This window comes from Suricata suricatta, chromosome 2 (assembly GCF_006229205.1).
Source record: "Suricata suricatta isolate VVHF042 chromosome 2, meerkat_22Aug2017_6uvM2_HiC, whole genome shotgun sequence".
NCBI lineage: Eukaryota > Metazoa > Chordata > Mammalia > Carnivora > Herpestidae > Suricata > Suricata suricatta.
In genome coordinates this window covers 70,736,597-70,756,524 of record NC_043701.1, presented here as the reverse complement: position 1 = coordinate 70,756,524, position 19,928 = coordinate 70,736,597, and the positions used below count along the sequence as shown (strand labels likewise).

At 35.4% G+C, this 19,928-nt stretch overlaps 1 protein-coding gene across 1 annotated transcript in view; it reads left to right on the top strand.

Moving 5' to 3' along the window:
- Positions 1 to 19,928, top strand: part of SEMA3E (semaphorin 3E) — a 104,562-nt gene that overhangs the window by 66,312 nt on the left and 18,322 nt on the right. The window contains exons 8-15 of the mRNA XM_029956941.1: positions 295 to 364; positions 3,466 to 3,610; positions 5,759 to 5,981; positions 8,455 to 8,546; positions 11,008 to 11,049; positions 12,910 to 13,076; positions 17,801 to 17,868; positions 19,389 to 19,528. Of these exons, the coding sequence (XP_029812801.1) occupies positions 295 to 364; positions 3,466 to 3,610; positions 5,759 to 5,981; positions 8,455 to 8,546; positions 11,008 to 11,049; positions 12,910 to 13,076; positions 17,801 to 17,868; positions 19,389 to 19,528 (947 nt within the window). The remainder of the gene's footprint in view (positions 1 to 294; positions 365 to 3,465; positions 3,611 to 5,758; positions 5,982 to 8,454; positions 8,547 to 11,007; positions 11,050 to 12,909; positions 13,077 to 17,800; positions 17,869 to 19,388; positions 19,529 to 19,928) is intronic.

The window sequence follows — 19,928 nt, the reverse complement described above, 5'->3', positions numbered from 1 at the left end:
GTGTGCAAGTTTCATCGTTCTCCTTTTGGCCAGGTCCACAGCGGGGGGGGGGGGGGGTGTCAAGGGAGTTGCTTACAGTCAGCACCTCGTTTCTTCCTTAAGGCCCAGCTCACAGGCATCCTCAATAGCCATGTATTTCACCTTTTTGTGATTTGGTCATGGTCGTATGACCATGTATGGAGAGACATTGATATCTTAAATCTGTGATGGATGCAAAGCTCTTTTATGTCAATATATTTTCTTTACATGAAAAGAGGACTACAAATACTAATGTAATGGTCTTAAATTTTTCAGAGGATATTTTCTTGCTGCACACCCGAGATCATAAGAACCCAGTGATATTTGGACTCTTTAACACTACCAGGTGAGTAGTTCATATGGTCAGTAAAAACATCACAAAACAAAATACGCCTTACCCCTTCATGGTTTCTGCAAATCGGAAATACTGTTGACCCATTGTCATTATCATTGTCTATTTTTTATGTCATCAGTTTCTCTTCATTCTCATGTTGGCATGTGTTCTTTCATGTTTTTAGCCATGATCTCAATTCAAATCTTTGCGTCTGTTTGAAGCACCCCCAGAAACCTTTCATGCTCAGTATCCTAATTTCCTCCTCTCCGACCTACAGCAGAATGATTTTCTTCTCATTTAGTTTATAAGATACTAGTTTCAGGTTACAGACACTAGGATAAATACTTTAATGGTCATATAGTTTTCTGTGTCAGATTTTCAAGCCTCTTTGTCAACTGTCACTCATTCAGCTTTGGAAGTTTTTCCTTTAAGCTCCCTGATGTTCTGCTTTTTACAAGATTATACCTTGACGAAATCCATGTCTAACTCACTAGGGTCTCATCACTATGATTTTATTTACCCACCTCTCTTGCTTTAAATGACTGTCTTCCAACACTGATTTATATCAGTTCCCCAGTATTTGTTAGGTGCCATCTATAAGAAATATTCCTTGATTACATAGTCAAGAGCACTTAAACAGAGCACTTTTGCTCACTCCCTTACTCAGACTGCCCTGCTCCTATGTGGATTCATAGAGAACACATATTTATGATTTGCCTTCCATGTTTTAAATTTAAATAAGATGTTCAGGGCTTATAATCTATTATCTCTTTAACATGTTTTATTTTGTATCCATTGAGGATGGTTGAAAAAATGAAATGCTATTTCATGAAAAAATATTAACATCAGCTTTGATTGAAAGTTTACACATTGGAGCACCTGAGTGGCTCAGTCGGCTAAGCCTCCAATTTTGGCTCAGGTCTTGACCTCATGGTTTGTGGGTTCCAGCCCCAGATGGAGCTCTGTGGTGACAGCTCAGAGCCTGGAGTCTGCTTTGGATTCTGTCTCCCTCTCTCTGCCCCTCTCCTGCTCATGCACTGTTTCTCTTTGTCTCTCAAAAATAAATAAAAGTTAAAAATAATTTTTTAGTAAAGTTTACACATATAATTTCCTGAGTGTGTCTTTCCAAATAGGAGAGGGTGGAGCCAAAATGACTGGACTGAGAAGTAAAGAATATACCTCAATTCTCTCGACAGGGATAGAATGATAAAACTCACTCTTCCTCTCTTGCATTGCACTGGCCCTCAGCTATGTTGTAATGTTTACCTTGTTTGCTCTGGATCTCTCCACAAAGTTGTTGTTTGTTGTTTTTCAGCAGGTGATTTCTTGTGCTCACTTTAAAAAAAATAACTAAGTTCTTTTGATAAATATTCTGCAATTATAAGGAGACCTTCTCTTGAACAGAGAAACGTGGAAACAATTTTGCTATCAGTTCTTCCTTGGTGCAAAGAAAAATAGTGAATGTAGATTGGAAGTTGTCACAGTCCACAGTCCTCGCTTTTTTTTTTTTTAACTTCATCTTCTCTCTCATGCCTGTGAAGAATTCAGACATTGCATTCTAGTCTCGTGGCTTTATCCTAAATAAAAGCTATGGGATAACCAGAACGGTTTTTCCATGAGTTAGTATGATCACTTTGTAAGGTACTTTCCTAAATGATAACATAATGGATCTGTCTGGATTTCAAAGACAACACATTATTTTTTCCCATAATTTCAATTTTGACTGTTTAATTTATACATAAATCTAAGGCAAAGGCATCCCAGCTGTTACCTGACTTCTAGGTTGATATTTGTAGCGTGGTGATCAAAGGTTTATTGCCACTTTAGTTGGGAGACTATCTCTGGTCTTCTCACTATCGGAGGCATTTCCAATTGCTTCAAGGTGTGTTATAAAATGTGTGAATTGATGTCCTAAGGCAGGAACATAACTGCTGCTCTGCAGGTGTCTCTGAGTGTAGGGGCTTTTACGTTTATAAAGAACTACGTGTGTGGAAGGCACCTTCACAAACATTAATTATTTTGATTCTCTCAGTGAGGAGGCTGGGCAAATGTTTGAACTCATTCAGATCATACCAAATTAGGGAATACGGCCACATTTTTAAAACAAATCACCCTCAAATATCCTTTTGCAGAAATTTATCTCAGATGTCCCCAGTAAAACTTGATGAGGTCACCTGCTATCTTATCCTTTGTAAGTAGAACTTTTTATTTTAAAAAAATGGTTCCAATTGCTGCTGATTCTGGAGATAAAGAATCTGAGTTTCATATAATTTAAGTCATTTTTCCCAAAATTAGTCTAGTGCAATGCAGTCATCTTTCCTCTATTGTGCATTGGAAAGAGAAGGGAATATACAGCAAGCTTATTAATGCCTTTCTGATTCAATGTAAAGAAAGGAACAAAGCCCCAAAGTTTCATGAGACTTTAACTTGTTATTTGATCATATGCACTGAGAAATCATATAAAATTTGAGCAGAATTAGCAGTTCTAACAGTATAGTGATTAGTTGAGCACTGTCTACTCTGAATATGAAACAGCTGTACAAGGAGATAAAGCTTAAAATGAATAATTTGGAGACACCTGGGTGACTCTGTCGCATAAGCATCTGACTTTTGATTTTGTCCCTGGTCATGATCTCACAGTTTGTGAGATCAAACCCCAAGTCAGGCTCTGCGCTAACAGCACAGAACCTGGGCATTCTTTCTCTCTCCCTCTGCCCCTCCCCTGTTCACGCTTTCTCCCTCTGTCAAAATAAATAAACTTTAAAACAATGCGTAATTCAACTTGGGAATGAATCTTTTTAAATATTCATATTTTCCTTAATAAAAATATAAAAGTACAATATAAGATTTAGTAATACAGTGAGGTGACAAGTGTCCCCTTTTTAAGTCTAACTGTCATTTTCATTTATTGTAATACGGTAAAGAAATGGTCCGTGTTGGTGTTCCAGTACTTGAAATATTGCAGTAGTTCATATTTGTAGAATATCCTGTACTTAAGCATTGCAACTTTTGTTCCAAAAGAGTTTATCCTTATCTCTGTGGTCTGAAGGCTTCGACCTTCAGGGGGACTGCTAGTCAGTTCCAGAATAGTAATTATCTTTTTTTTTTCCCAGTAATATATTTAGGGGGCATGCAATATGTGTCTATCATATGTCTAGCATCCGGGCAGCCTTTAATGGGCCATATGCACATAAGGAAGGACCTGAATACCACTGGTCACTCTATGATGGAAAAGTCCCTTATCCAAGACCTGGCTCTGTAAGTTTTTGGTGTTTAACAAAGTATTCTTAGATCTTAAAGGCTCTTTCAGTAATACTTTGTTCAATGTTTCAGATGCTTTACAAAACTTGCATTAAACAATTAAGAAATTCTTCACCTAAAAAAAGGCTTGATTACTTGCATGGTAAAGAAATACCACTTCTTATGTCTGGCTGTATGCTTTTTATTTAATAAAAAAATGTACAGTGGGTATGTCTTAGCAGCATGATGAAGTATATATGATCATTGATATTTTGGCTAAATAGCCCCGAAAGAAATTTTATTTTTGAGATACTGTTGAACACAGAAACATCCAACAAAAAGAGCATCATATTCCTCCATTTCTTCAGAAGAATTGGCACGACGTATAATTTCCAAGCACAAGAAAACTGCCTTATATTTACATCCTGATATTTGAGTCAGCCTCCACGTTCCTCCGAACAGTCTTTTCTTTTCTTCTCACTTTAGCATCACCGAAAGAAGCTTTTCCTCTGCCTTAGCAGTATACTTAGCATCTCATTCAGCACCCTTCCTGGCTCCTAGAAGGAAAATGCCAGTACAAAAGTGCTCCTTGAGTTCCAGAAGTTTTCCTGCTTGCCTGTGAGCCCCTGCTGCTGACATTCTCCCTAATTAGCTTTTGTGCTTTTCCTTACACATGCATCTGAAAATGATGATGACGATGACAATGATGATGAATCCGTGTCATGTGTCCTGTGCAAAACCCAGCTGGAAAAACGTCAGCTCGTATGTGCTCATGGACCACGGAGAACAAACATTTAACTCGTCATATAAGTCAAAGTCTACACTTTTTCTTGAACAGCTGGTGAAAACCCATCACTGTGCTCATTCCACAAGTACTTGCAAGTCAAGTAGAAACCATTTTTGCGGGGCCAAAACTCAAAGTGGAAACAAACCTTAACCTCCATTAACAAGTGTAAAGCTTTACCATTTCAATCATTCTCACTAGCTTAAAAGTATGACTTCCAGTAAGACATAAAGTATACTTTAGTTCACTCTATTGATTGAAATTACAATTTAAATGGAGAAAACCCACTCCTGTGGCTTTACTGGAAATGCTTCTTGAAACCACATGGTGTTACAGGAGATTTGGAGGAAGTGACTGGTTACTGAACCGCTTCCAGGCTGGTCCAGAATGTTTCCAATTATGTATCATGTAAGTACACTCCGGTGAAAACTTCAGGCCAAATTAAGAAATATGACCTGAATTTTAAACCAGACCATTAAAAATGCCCTCTTTGCAGAATCTGATTACTACACTACTGTACTTATTCTCTAAAGTGGAAAATTCTTTATCGACATAATCGTTGCCGTCACTGCTGATTCTGGAGGGAAATACATGAAGTGAGGGCGTGCGTAGAACAAGCATGAATCAACATAGTTAAAGGTATTCCAAGAAGTAACTTAGGTGCTGTTGGACATTTATTTTTAGAATCAGCAATTTAAGAATTTAACCATGTTATTGTAAATATTTCTCGTATTCTCTATTGTGTTGAATCCATACAGAAATAATATAAATTAGTACAGGGTCCAGTAGAATGGAGCGGGATTTTTTTTTCTTAGTTAACACTGACGGAATTCAAAAGGGTTTCTTTGTTACTAAAATTCTGTCGTTGGTGAGTCCATTAGAACCGTTACCAAGCATATTATCTTAGTCTCAATAATGGGAAAACTATTTCCTGCAGCTGTGATCCTTACTTTGGGAGGAGGATTTAGCACAACAAAGGGGCTTTTTGCTTTGTTATGAGCAATACATGGCTTACCTGGAAAACATAACTTACAACATGAAAAAATAAATTTCAGAAAAGGGGAGATGATAGCAGTTTGTATGGTGATACACCTTTTTACCACCTTCACATTGTGCAGTATTAAATAGACTTCACTTCCCCAAGATTTCACTGCTTTCTGTATTTTTCTGGTGCTGCCTGTTTGGGATGATTCAGTCGTTATTTGCGATTTTTAATACAGATTTTATTTCTTTAATGAAGGGTATGTGCTTCCTAAATATTTCTAACTGCAGTTAATTCATTGAACACATCCAGTTTTCTGATTGTTTTCATGTTTGATTACAAATTTTCTCTTTAGGTTTAAAGCAAAAAAAAAATATATATATATCCGCTTGTATTTCAGTGTGCCAGCAAAGTTAATGGCGGGAGGTACGGAACCACCAAAGACTATCCTGATGAAGCCATCCGATTTGCGAGAAGCCATCCACTTATGTACCAGCCCATAAAGCCTGCCCATAAAAAACCAATCCTGGTAAAAACAGACGGAAGATATAACCTGAAACAAATAGCAGTGGATCGAGTGGAAGCTGAGGATGGCCAATACGATGTCTTGTTCATTGGGACAGGTAAAGAGATTAGAAAGTACTGAGACATACGTATTAATCTTAAAATCCTTAACATTACTAATATTTTAAAAACCTATCAATAGATCTCCTGTTAATCCATTAGCCTATTTGATACTGCTTTTGTTTTTAATGTTTTTATTTATTTTTGAGAGAGAGAGAAAGAGCGCAAGCATAGAAGGGACAAACAGAGAGGGAGACACAGAATCTGAAGCAGACTCCAGGTTCTGAGCTGTCAGTATAGAGCCCGACCCAGGTCTCAAACTCACGAACCACAAGATACTGACCTGAGCAGAGATCAGACGCTTAACCGAGTGAGCCACCCAGGTGCCCCTGCACGCTGCTTTTTCTCTGCATTGGAAGAGAAGATTTGAGGCAGTTATAGCCCATAATTGCTGATACACAGTCAATACTTCCTTGAATAATTGGATAAGAATTGAGTAGTTAACGTGAATAAACAGCACTGGTTCCAAACAGAACTTCTCCTAGAGGAAGTAGACGGCCGTAGCAAAGATGGTTCTGCCCTCAGTCCCCCAGATTCCTTGCTGCATTTGGCTTCCGTAAGGTCTCAAGATTTGTTAAACAGCTTGGGACAGTAACTTCACCTAAGTCTTTAATCAGAACATTGCTTATCAGGCTCCATCAGAATCAGCCTTTTGTAGCCCACAATGGATGCAAACTTTTAGAACAAAGCTATAATATCCTGCATTAATAAAACAAAGTAATAAAAATACTAAAAAGAGACATTTTCAAATGAATATATAACTTCAAGTAATTCCATACATCTGGCTTGTGGAAGAGAACTTGGGATCTTTGAACCTTTTAGCATCTAGATAATAAATAAAAATTCTGTCAAGTACTTTAAAAATCTATAGTCATTTAAAACTTTTAAATTATCGTTTCATTTTCATAGACATAGTCATTGCTACAGCAGTTGCTATTTAGAAGAGTAAGCATCCTTCCATACATGACTTTAATCACAGACATAATTCTACAGAGACATTGCATATACTTAGATCGGGAACCAGACTGTAATACCAATATTGGTAAATGCTTCTCCATTCACACTTTTTGAAAAAAGCAAAGAAGTAAGTAAGGAAGCATTCTTCTGATTTGCAGAAATTGATCTCTGGTGTAGGCAATATTTTATCCTTATTTTAGGAGGCTAATGTTCAAAATATGCTCTGCACTGCAGCTTCAAGATTAACAAAGTGTCACATTTCTTTAACAGACTTCAAATTACTTGGCTATGAATTCACTCATAATAACACCTAATAGAGCTTTTTCCTTTCAAGTTTCATAAGCAAGAATATTTGATAAAATTAATCATGGGAAAAGGTACATTGTTTTTAAATGTTCTGGAAAAGTATCAGTCATAAACAGTATATCAGTCTAAGACTGCCTTTAGAAATACTTGTTAGATTGACCAAAGCTATTTGAGAGAATTCCAGAAATATCAAATATATATTTATGCTATCATGTAAATGACTTTTAACTCAAAGATATAGTTATATTGACTCACAGCTTTTCAGCACAAAAGAATATATTTGATGAATGTGTGATGGGTACATTGGAAAATCCCACAAATTATAATTATTTTTTCATGTGCTTTAATATTGAGTGTGAGTTGTATGAAATATTATACATAGGGAGAGTCTAAAGACTAGTTACAAATTAATAATTTGAGTTTCATATTCGCTTTTTGCTTGATATAATAATCATAAGGTATTTACTATGTATTCTCAGCTTAAAAAGTAGTTTGTATTCCTTTTCATATATTATATAGGTAATTGTTATTTTATTTTGATCAAATTTTGTTTACCCAACCTCATGATTTGATCATTTTTAAACAAACTGCTTAGATACCTAAGAAATTCTTAGATCAACACATTCAAAGTACTTACTTTTCCTTAACTATTTTTAGGACTACACCAAATTATTCTTATAAGCAAATTAGTGTCTTATAACATTTTTATTGGAAAGAACATGTTCAGAATATCAAGTATAATAAAAATTAGGTGAAATTTTAAATTATGTATTTAAATTTATAAAATTATTGATAATTATGGAGTTAAACGATTAGTACAGGAGGACCTCGGCTGTTTCCTCAATAGTGCATACTTGAAGTTTTTCTGATTAGAGTGTATACATATGTAATATGATATCAGATATAATGATATATATTAACACATTTTGATTTCTCAATCTTTAATTGAGCTTCTGAATCATATTATTTGAAAAACAACTACATATCATTTAGTCTTATTTCTTAGCGAGATATATAAAGTAATTGCTTTTGCTATTTTAAAATATGAATGTAGGAGTGATCGTATTGTTTTAACTAGCAATGAATAAATGTTTCATGCATCTGGATCTCAAATTTTATTCAAATTCATAGTCCCTTCATGGTTTTTAATTGTTTGAAAACCAGATTGTGACAAACCTCTGGTTTATCTCTTCTTCTGCTTTCTCACAGATAATGGAATTGTACTGAAAGTAATCACGATTTATAACCAAGAAACAGAATCAATGGAAGAAGTAATTCTAGAAGAACTTCAGATATTCAAGGTATTTTTATTAAAAAAATAAAGTAGTTAATAACTATGTATTTCATACAATTGCAAATGAATTGTGAATATTAAAGATGCTGGGTCACTTGTTTTTTTATCTAATAGGTATATTGTGAATTCAGAGTGAATCTGCAGTGAGAAATGTTTTACAATCCTGATGCATCTGTTTGATTTTTATAGACCATTCAAATGAAAATGCTAATATTAACCTAGCTAGCATGAAGTGTGACTTAAAGAAAAAACACATACCACATACAAATTCCAGAATCATTATTGCAAAGTCTCATTCTACAAATGTACTGTCAACATAGACAATTAAAACAAAGCAGGAGGTTTCATATTGTGCACGTTGTGATAGAATAAGTATGTCGCTTTTTATTATAACATAGCAGTTATGCAAATTTACTAAAGAGAAAACTCCAAACTGATAATGGAAGGATTAAACATGATAAAAGCAATTGTATGTATGTATACACACACACACACACACACACACACACACAGACTCAAGTCTCAATATTTATGGCACTTAGAATTTTTAGAATCACCATGAACACTAAATTAGTGAATACTGACTGATGCTCCTAGGAGAAATAGAGGATTAGGTTCCTGTGAGTCTCTAGTCAAAACATTTTTGTCAACTGATCAATATATAGCATTGTTCTTTTTGTGTTTTTATTTATAAAGACACCTTATTTCATATGCAGTTTATTAACTAACATTGAACTTATCCTCCATAGTGCTATATAACTCATGCCTGAAAAAACTTATTTAACACATATGTTTTCCCATAATGCACATTATAGCCTTTTGAGGCTTAGAAACACTATATATAGCACTTCAACACTTTGCTTAAGGGCCATTTTAAAGATCAAAATTGCCAACACAAAGCACCAAATAGACCATGAAAAAAACACTTGGTTATGATACAAAAGCTGAAATAAGAAGGAAGAGTGTTGCAGTGATTGACATCTGCTGGGAGCTCATTGGGCGTCTGAGAGGCACTGCCTCTTTGTGCCTGTACGTGTCCGTGGATGACCACAGAACACCCTAAGTATCAATGATGGGATTACAGCTAAACTTAAGCAATTAAGAAAATTTGCAAAAAAATCAGTCTGCAAATTATGAAGATTGTGTGTGTATAATGAATATATATGAAAATATTTTTATTGATGAAAAACAGTTCATTTCACCTTAGCTTTCCTGGAGATTAGATGCCCCATAACCACACCCAGAGCTGGTCATATTCCTGTCTCAACCAGAGCAGCTCTGTTTTTGTCTCTCCTGCATATTGGACTTCTATGTAAGACTTCATTTCACAATAGAGACCATAGCTACCATATTAGGAGCCTTCCCCCACACTATCTTGTTTATATCAATGCTAAAAAAACATTATCACTTGAATGAATAAATCAGTGCATGTATGCATGAAAGAAAAGTTATATAGTATAGAATATCAAAAAAATTGAGACAGGAGATCAAATTTCGCTTTCAAAAAATAATTCTTTGCATGATCATTATCCATCATGTAGATCCCACCTGCCTAATTGCTTATCTACTTGCAGAATTCTTCTGAGTTGGGGTATTCATTAGAGACAGCCTAGTTTTAATCACCATCCCTAGAATAACACACAGGCTCTCAAAACCATGTGGTCAATTGCCTTTCCTGTGGTGCAGTTCTAAGGCAATGAAGTTATTCATCTTGGCGCATCCTGGGTCCGTAGTGTGGGTCTGGACCACAATAACTCCAGCATGAAAGTATTCCTATTAGACTTGGATTAAAACAATTCAGAATCACATGGTTTGCTAACAATAAGACCTATTGAAAGACATAATCGTTTCACTTCTAATGGTTCAAATTGTAAGGAAGAATGCTGTGACTTTGCTATTTTCTTTAGACATATTTGAGTTTCCAAAGCAAGAGTAATATTCAAATGCAAATACAAAAATTTCATTTCAGAAACAAATGGTTGGCTACTTAGATAACCCACTGCTTTTTCCATCTTACCTATTTGTTCTACTCCGTTAAAAAGATTTTTTTTTTTAAGAAAGCTATATTTATGCGGCACCTGAGTGGCTCAGTCAGTTAAGTGTCTGGCTTTGGCTTGGGTCATGATCTCAGGGTTCAAGTTCAAACCCCGCATCAGGCTCTGTGCTGACAACTCAGAGCCTGGAGCCTGCTTTGGGTTCTGTGACTCTTTCTCTCTCTCTCTGCCCCTTCCCCCATTCACACTTTGTCTCTCTCTGAAAAAAAAAAAAAAACATTAAATAATAAATAAATAAAATGAAAAGAAAGCTGTACTTTAATGTAATTATGTTTTCCTATTGATTTGCTAAAATGAAAGCTACAGACTCATCTAGAACCACTCACATACATAATCTGAGTTCATATGATTACAACCATACTAAGGTATATTCCTGTATTTCTTTAAAAACAATCTTTAAAATTTTTTTTGCAGGATCCAGTTCCTATTATTTCTATGGAGATTTCTTCAAAGAGAGTAAGTTATGTGTATGTGTTTGTGTTGTATATGTGAGTAAAGGGTAAGAATAAAGAGTATAAGTACATGTGTTTATACATAAACAAGTTACAGTTGTATTCTGGTAAAAAGATATGAAGTGGTTTACATGTAATAGGTTTTTTTTATTTCTCTTATTAGAGTAGTGTAGATGAGAGTAGATTTACCTCTATAATCATGATAGGATGTTATCCTGTAATTTTTTTAAATTAATGTTTTTGCAAAAATAATGGTAATGATGGTAACACAAAAGAATGTGCAGTGAAACACAAATTCCTCTCCTCGTTACTAGAACCAGTAAGTGGTGCAACTTTCTCCAGAAATAGTTGATGCATATATTACCTGACATTTATTTATAAATAACCATTTATGTTTAGACAAACAGGAACATGCCACGTTCATTGTTCTACTACCTGTTGTTACTTCACAACAGATCTTACAGTTTATTCAATGTCATTCTCTCTGTATATATCTGCATTACTTTTTTAAATGTTTAGTGTTAATGTGAATTATTGATGGGAATGTAAATTGATACAGTGCAGAGTTTCCTCAATTTGTCAAAAATAGAACTACCATGTGATTAATCAGTACTATTTTTGGGTATTTATCCAAAAGAAACAAAGTACTCACTCTGGAAGCTATCTGCACCCATGTTTTTGGAGCATTATTTACAATGGCCAAGACTTGGTAACAATCTAAGTGTCATCAATGGATAAATGGATAGAGAAAATGTTGTATGTATGTAGAATGTTGGAATATTACCCAGCCATGAAAAAGAAGGGAATCCTTCTATTTGTGACAACATGAATGAATGAGGGCATTATGCTAAGTGAAATAAATCAAAGAAAGGCAAAAACTATATAAGCCATAAACTCACTGATAATGTGCAATTAAACACAACAAAAAACCAAATTTATAAATACAGACAATAGTGTGGCGGCTCCCAAAGGCAAGGGATGGGAAGTGGGTAAATGGGTGGAGGTGATCATAAGGTACCAGCTTCCAGTTATAACAGAAGACCTGGCAATGTAATGTATGGCATGGTGATTGTAGTTAATAATACCTAATACAGTTTTGAAAGTTGCTAAGAGAGCATATTATAAAAGTTTCTATCAACCTATGTGCATTGAAGAGTGATAACTAGACTTATTATGTTGATCATAAATCAATATTTCACAATATGCAAATATTGAACCACTATATACACTGAAACCAATGTAATGTTATTTGCTAATTACATCTCAGTTTAAGAAATGAAACAACAGGGGCACCTGGGTGGCTCAGTCAGTTGAGACCCCGACTTTGGCTCAGGTCAGGATCTCATAGTTCATGAGTTTGAACCCTGCATCAGGCTCTCTGCTGACAGCTCAGAGCCTGGAACTTGGTTCAGATTCTGTGTCTCCCACTTTCTCTGTCCCTCCCACACTCAGACTCTGTCTCTCTCAAAAATAATTTTTTTAAAAATTAGGAAAAATTTTAAAAAGATGAAAAGCAACAACAATAATGACAATAGCAAAAGAGCGTTTACTTATCCAGTCTGTTATTGGACATTCCCCTAGGTCTTTAAAAAAAAACCAACAGCATTAACTGATGAATCTTTCTATTCAGATAACAAAAGAATAATCAGCTTCCTGGGATTTTGTCAAGCCCACATGAGCAATTTTGTTGCTCCAACTTCCAGGTCTATAGAAGTGTTTCAGATCTTAGAGAAATGAAAGTATCAGTGTTCCATTATCCATCCTGAGTAACTGCAGTAATTTAAGTGAATATTCACAGAGGTGAAGATCAGTGAGAGTCCTGTCCATGTCTGCTAGTGGCCTCTCTGTTCTCTGCTGTCTCTAGCAACAGCTGTATGTCGGATCTGCTTCTGCCGTGGCCCAAGTCAGATTCCATGAGTGTGACCTGTACGGGAGTGCGTGCGCTGACTGCTGCCTGGCTCGAGACCCTTACTGTGCCTGGGATGGCGCCTCCTGTTCCCGGTATTACCCCACAGGCGCCCACGCGAAAAGGTGAGCCAGTCCTCGGTGGGGTGTTTCCCTTGTTTAGAGAACCATAGCGCTTCTGAAAATATTTTTCTTTCTGCACACATTCCATGAAAACACTCGTGTTATGTTTGTTTTAAAAAGCCATCATAGTAATATTTTGTTCATCATATAAGCTTTGAGAGTTGAATTTTCTCTGAAAATAACTCCTGTCAGTTATTGTGTAGAGATTGGAGTAGAGCATTGCTGCTGGGTCATTTTTTCTGTACCCATGTTTGATTCAACTCTTCCCCCTCCTGACAACTTTCCTGCAAGACATGAAACCAGTTTGGATAAACATAAAATGTGGAAATGGCAAGCCACCACACATGAGGGATTCAAAGACTTAAAAGAAAAATAAATAAACAAATTCTAAAAGACATCCTGCATTTGCCCCGTGTCCCCTCAACCAGCTGGTCTTCATTTATTTCATTTTGAAAGTGAATATTTTAACTCCTAGGCAAATGCATGACCTGTATAATTAATGAAACGTGTGATTTAATTCAACACAAATGAAAGGTACTTAAAGATTTCCAAACTCTAATGTACAATTCAAGGAGGTCATTGCAACTTGTAAGAGAAGGTAATTCCCAATATTCTGTGAACAGGAAATCCTGAAGTCCGGAAAGTATGAAAGTCGGAGATCCTTGCTCACTCGAGCCATGTAGCTTGTAAATGTAAAGGAAGATATTTTTATTTATTGTAGAATAAGGAATTATTTTTTTTTCTCCTAGCAAAGTGACTGAAGACAATATAAAGCAAAACATAGAACTGCATATAGTTTCCTTACTGGAAAACAATTTTTATTAACTTCAATTATTTTTACTCTTCCACTCTGGGGTACTTCAAATCTTTTTAAAAAATCTAACCCACCTTAATATAGTTATTGTTTTTATAAGTTCACATATATATTAGAATTTCATTTATAATAAACATAGTCACTAATTCAGAAATTTTCTTAATTTGACCTTAACTACATTAACATTCACTCCAGTGAATACTTAATGAAAGTATATAATAAACAGATAGTGAAAAGATACTTGGGAGGACATTTGTAAACTAAACCATTTTAAAGAATTGAGGAAATTAACTGATTTGTTACAAATGCTTATTGATCTTTAAAAACACTTCTTAAAGAATAGAGCCGTGTTACTATGTAAAAATATTGTTCAATGATTTATTCACCCATTATGCCAACGACTGTACTGTGTGTGAGGAGTATGAAGAAGCGATCACTACTCCTTAGCTGCAGGATCAGAACCTAAACATGGAGAATGGAATTGGAAAAAAGGTTGGTAGCAGATCACTGCTGAGCACTTACTATGTATAAGGTACTGAACTAAGTACAATATACATTACACATTATTTAATGTTCAAAATAACTCAACCTTTCAGCTCAGTCTTATAGGTAGAAATGTAAGAAGATTCCAGGTAAAGAGAATCTGTACAAAAAGGCATAGAACGGTCAGGGAAAACCATGTAGTTCCATAGGTTAGGAGTAAAGTAGCTTGTTTGAAGGGTGGAAAGGTCATTTCACAAAGAGAATACAATTAATTATTTTATTGTTATTTGCAACAGTAACAAGGTTTGCAATCCTTGCATCCAATACTTGGAATAACAAGTATTGCATTTTGTTATTGTCTTAACAGTGCTACAGTATGGGTGATGAATGCTAACTGAGAAGTTTCCAAAACTAAATACTTCTTGACACATGGTGCTTCTTTTTAGAGTGGACATCCATAAGCTCGAGATAATATATTTACAAAGGGTGGACAAAAAGTTATTTAGTAAAAGTTAAACAAAGGGGCAAAATCTTAGGAAGGAGCACAATGTTCGAGTCAGGAGCTGTGCTCATAAATGAATTCGTTCAGTTCAGTGACATGTAATGGAGATCTTTCCATGGTGTTAGATTCTTTTGAACCATCACCCACCCCTGGAGGAGAACTTTTTGGATAGGATCCAGCACATGAAGGGAAAATAGTTTGCTTTTATAGCAGGTCGTTTTTGCTTCAGACCTGATGAGCAGCAGAAATTGAAAACTGGTCATTAAAATAAATACTTTTCTGTTCACAGAGTGAAAATGAGTCAATAGAGAAAAAACATTAATTCACAGTCCAAACCACTTGTTTAAAATAGTCTTCCAAAATACACTATAATTTATAGAGCTAAGTCTTTTACTTTCCCTTGCTCTCATATTTTGTCTATTTCCAGTGTTCTCTTAAAAAAAAGTTTCTAAGTGGCAAGAGATATAAGAAAAATATGCAACATTGATAATAAAAAGCAACTTTGACTAACCTTTCTATAAGTTCTGAACATTTATAGTCTTTTTTAAATGCTGAAATGAAGGACAGTTATGTTAAGATAGCATAAAATGAACTGAAACCTTATTGGGGGATGTGCTTTCTTTTTAAATGCATGTTTTCAGTGATTTTAAACAACACTTCTGCATACTTATTCACTTATATCTCTTATCTAGAATTGTCCGATTCCATCACCCCTATTCTCACCTGATACAACATTTCTGCAAAGTAGCAACTATTTCCTGTTTCATGGATTTACCCCTGCACCATTATTCATTAATGCTCAGTAGGATTTAGATTCCCAGGACCAAAGCAATACTTAATGAAGTAAGGGATCAACAGCACTGGAATATTTCGTATCCAGATCTGCTACCTTTTATATGTAGCTGTGTTCCTGCTAGTATAGAATAATAAAGACATGTAAAACTTTACATTTTATCTCCGGTTTTTTTTTTTGTCTGTTCTTTTTTCAATTTAACTCAATAGAATTATTCATACAGCAGTTTTAATCTTTATAAAATCTCAGGTTTTTAGATAAAGTATTCTAATCTATAATCTCTCTTTTAAAGCACCATGCTCATGCACACAGGTCATAATTCAAAAAATTGATTGGAAATATTCATCTGATTTAGCTTACAATATAAGGAAATAAGCCATTGTTTTTCTGTTTTGTTTTTTAAGTGTTTATTTATTTTGAGAGAGAGATGCACGTGCTCAAGGGGGAGGAGCAGAAGGAGGAGAGAGAGAGAATCCCAAGCAGGCTTCCCGCTGTTAGCACAGAGCCCACAGGGCTCAAAGGTAGATCCACAAACTGTGAGATCATGACCAGAGCCAAAATCAAAAGTCAGACGCTTAACCAACTGAGCTACTTGGGTGGCCCTAAACCACAGTTTTGTTTTGTTTTTTAAGTATTGAGTTGTTAACTAAGATCTCAACTTGTACATGAGAAAGCACTCCATCTCTTGAAATGATGTTCCATTATCATTATTTGGAGCAGTGAGGAGAGCCTAGAATGAAAAAAAAAAATTAAGCCTGAACTAGATTTTAGATGTCATTTAAACAAATTTCATTTTAGAAAGGAGGACAGAAAAAAACAAGAAACAGACAAGACATGTGTAAGATCAAAGGTCACACGAGTGATGGCACTGGGATTTGAATCTGGTTCCCTTTTCCAAATTTTATCATTGCATATGGTTAAAGCATCTCATTGTCACTTTGGAAGCCTCACCATCTCCCTCTGGCGTGAAACTTCTGCTTTGCCTTCTGTTTTTCCCTCAATCTTGAAGAAATGCCATGATTTAGAAAAGCAAGTGGTATTTTCTGCCTTTATGTAATACTTCTATTTTTATCTCTAATCTGAATTAATATGCTGAGAATTTTGAGTTTAGAATTTCAGTACTAATAATAATTTTGATTATTTAATCCCTCAGAAAGATGCTTGCAAATATAAAACAAGATCGGTATTATAATTTTTCCCATGGGTAAAGAATGTTATTTTTCGATTACATATCTAAGCAATCTATAAAATATGACAAAGCACGAGAGAGCCCAAATCTAATAGGCAATTTTGCAAGACAGATTATTGAATATGTATAACACACAATCACATTGAATAGAGGCAGATAATTTCTACACATAATAGCTGAATAAAAGAGCAAGTTGATATATTTTTAGTGTATATCTTCTTCATAAGCAACTATATTTTTGCTATGTGATTATGCAACATATAGAACAAAATATTTGGATTCAAATACCCTTATCTTTTTTGTATACATATTCATTATTTGAAGGAGCTTAATGATTTTTTTTATTCAAATAGATACTCTGCCTCAAATCTTATTGTCTTTTTGGCACACTCCCCTACCACCCAAAACTCTTATTTGAAACCAAACAATTCTTGTTGCACTAGATTTTTAACAAAATTTCAAGAGAGCTTTCTTTAATTACTGTTTGACAGCATTCCTGGGTGGCTGAGTCAGCTAAGCATCTGACTCTTCATTTGACTCAGGTCCTGATCTCAGGGTTCATGAGTTCGAGCCCTGCGTCAGGTTCTGTGCTAACAGCAATGGAGCCTGCCTGGGGTTCTCGCTTTCCCTCTCTCTCTCCTCCTTTCCCCACCCTCCCCTCTCTCTTCCTATCAAAATAAGCAGACTTTAAAAAAATTATTGTCTCAGGATCCAGAATTCAAACTTACATGGACACTGAAAGAAAAATTGCATGTAGATCTTGTCCATTGAATAACATTCAATGGAAATATCAGAAACTATGAAACTTGAATTTTACCCTTGTTTTGTATGACTGATCAATGTTCAGTAACAGAATACTACTTGACTCTTTTATGTGGTTGGCTATATTTTAAAGTCTGGAAAATTGAAATCTGAACATCTCCTCAGTGCATTTACTTTCTTTTAGGCGGTTCCGCAGACAAGATGTCCGGCATGGCAATGCGGCTCAGCAGTGCTTTGGACAGCAATTTGTCGGTAATCCATAGAAAATCAATTTGCTATGGGCTGCTCGGGCTATACAGTGAAGATAAACTGCACACTCTTTACAAGGGTCCTTACTTTCTTTGTGATTGATATACACTAGAACAGTGTTACTGCAACTATTCTTTTTTCTTCCACATAGTGGAATTTTAAAACAAAATTTTTAATTGTATGTGAACATATAATTTTTAATTAGGAAAAGAAGTTCTCTAAACCACCATGAAGCCTTGCTGTTGGACCTCACAATAGGGGAATCTTAGAAAAGGTACCACAGTAATTTGTAGGACTTCTGTCTCCATCTCAACCCTGGGAATATCTTTACCATGTTATGTAACCTACTGTAATCTTTTCAAGACTGTGCCAACTTGTATCAAGTCACTATTAAGCTTTGGGTTAGAAAAATGAAATGAGCCTAGAGCTCAGGTCGATGGTGCAGATGTGAGTTTTTGAGGAAAGGTAGTCGTTGGTCTGATGGGTAAAGGATGAGAGGAAATTTTAGCTCCAGCAAATGTAAGGAAGTCAAACAACACAGAGAACCATGCCCTTGACTCTTCACAGTGTGTGGGTGGTTGGAACGGGCTATGATTTGTGTCACCAACTTCACCAGAAGGTAACAGAGAGATGAAGCATCCTGACTGGGAGACCAGCAGTGCTTATGCACAGCCCAGAGACTGCACAGCATCAGTTCACTAGACACAAGGCTGACTGAGGGTTTGGTGCAAGACATAGCAAACCTCTAAGAACATTAGCTAGAGGAAGGTAGAGCTCTTGATTTAGGAAAATTTAGGAGTCAGTCTTGAAAGTGAGGAGGACTCAGAAATAAGGAAAAGAAGTTCTAGTTATTGAATTTGATATTGGTTAAAATACCAGTGAATACATCCACTTGTTTTTATTCCCTGTTGCAGTTATGTGTACTTGCCCATGTGCAAATTTGAGTTCAAGTCCAGAGAGCCTCTCTGGACAAGATACAGATTATAATCAAGAAGCTGTGGGTCACAAAGATTGTAGTTCAGTTTTGTACCCTTTTCTTACTGTAGGAACCCAATATCTGGATAAAGTGCAATCCCTTGACAAGATCTCACTCACATTTGTGTTTGTGATGTTGTATCACCTCAGTCTCTGCTTTCTGCTTTTGTTGTAACCATGAATTTTATTTATCCTAAGCCTTACCTGAATGTTTGGTGTTCACCTTCTCTTGCCTGCTTCATCAGTGGATAGTGTCACTGATTCTCCATACATTTAACACTGATGTTCCTTTTTACTGACTGTCCTGCCCATTGGACCCACGCTCCCAGTTAGTCCCTTCCGGTCCTCTCCATAGCCTGTGGCACCTTCTCAAAGCCTAGATTTTGGTATGCCACTGTCTCTGTATAACTTCTTCAAATGACCTTGCAAAGAAATTAGCAGTAAGTAATGAAAGATACTTACTGTGCTACAGAGATCTAAGTAAAGAATATTTTCAAATATTATTGGTAAAATTTGTCTTAAAGTTAATTTTAATATTTATATTGTAGGAGATGCTTTGGATAAGACTGAAGAGCGACTGGCCTATGGCATAGAGAACAACAGTACTTTGTTGGAATGTACCCCACGATCTTTGCAAGCAAAAGTTATCTGGTTTGTGCAGAAAGGACGTGACACAAGAAAAGAGGAGGTAATTCATAGCTGCACATTCACACCATGCTGTCTTGCATATGGTGTGTGATTAGTAAATAGATGATGATTTATTTGGTGTTTAAAAATGAATTAGTCTATTGTGCTATTCATGTGTTATTTAAAGAGTGGACTGATTTATTATGTGTGATTTATATACATATAAAAATTTTAATACATTGATTCCTATGTATATATAATTTATAAATGCTATAAAAACCTACATGTATATTTAAATTTTTATATGTATATAAGTATACATATAAATATATATACAGATATCAAAAATAAAGTACATCCACATATAAATTACATGTATATATACATATAGAATAAACTTGGATTCTGAAAATTGGCTTTTTATTCAGGAGGTATGCAGTTTTATGATTTTAGGATCATAT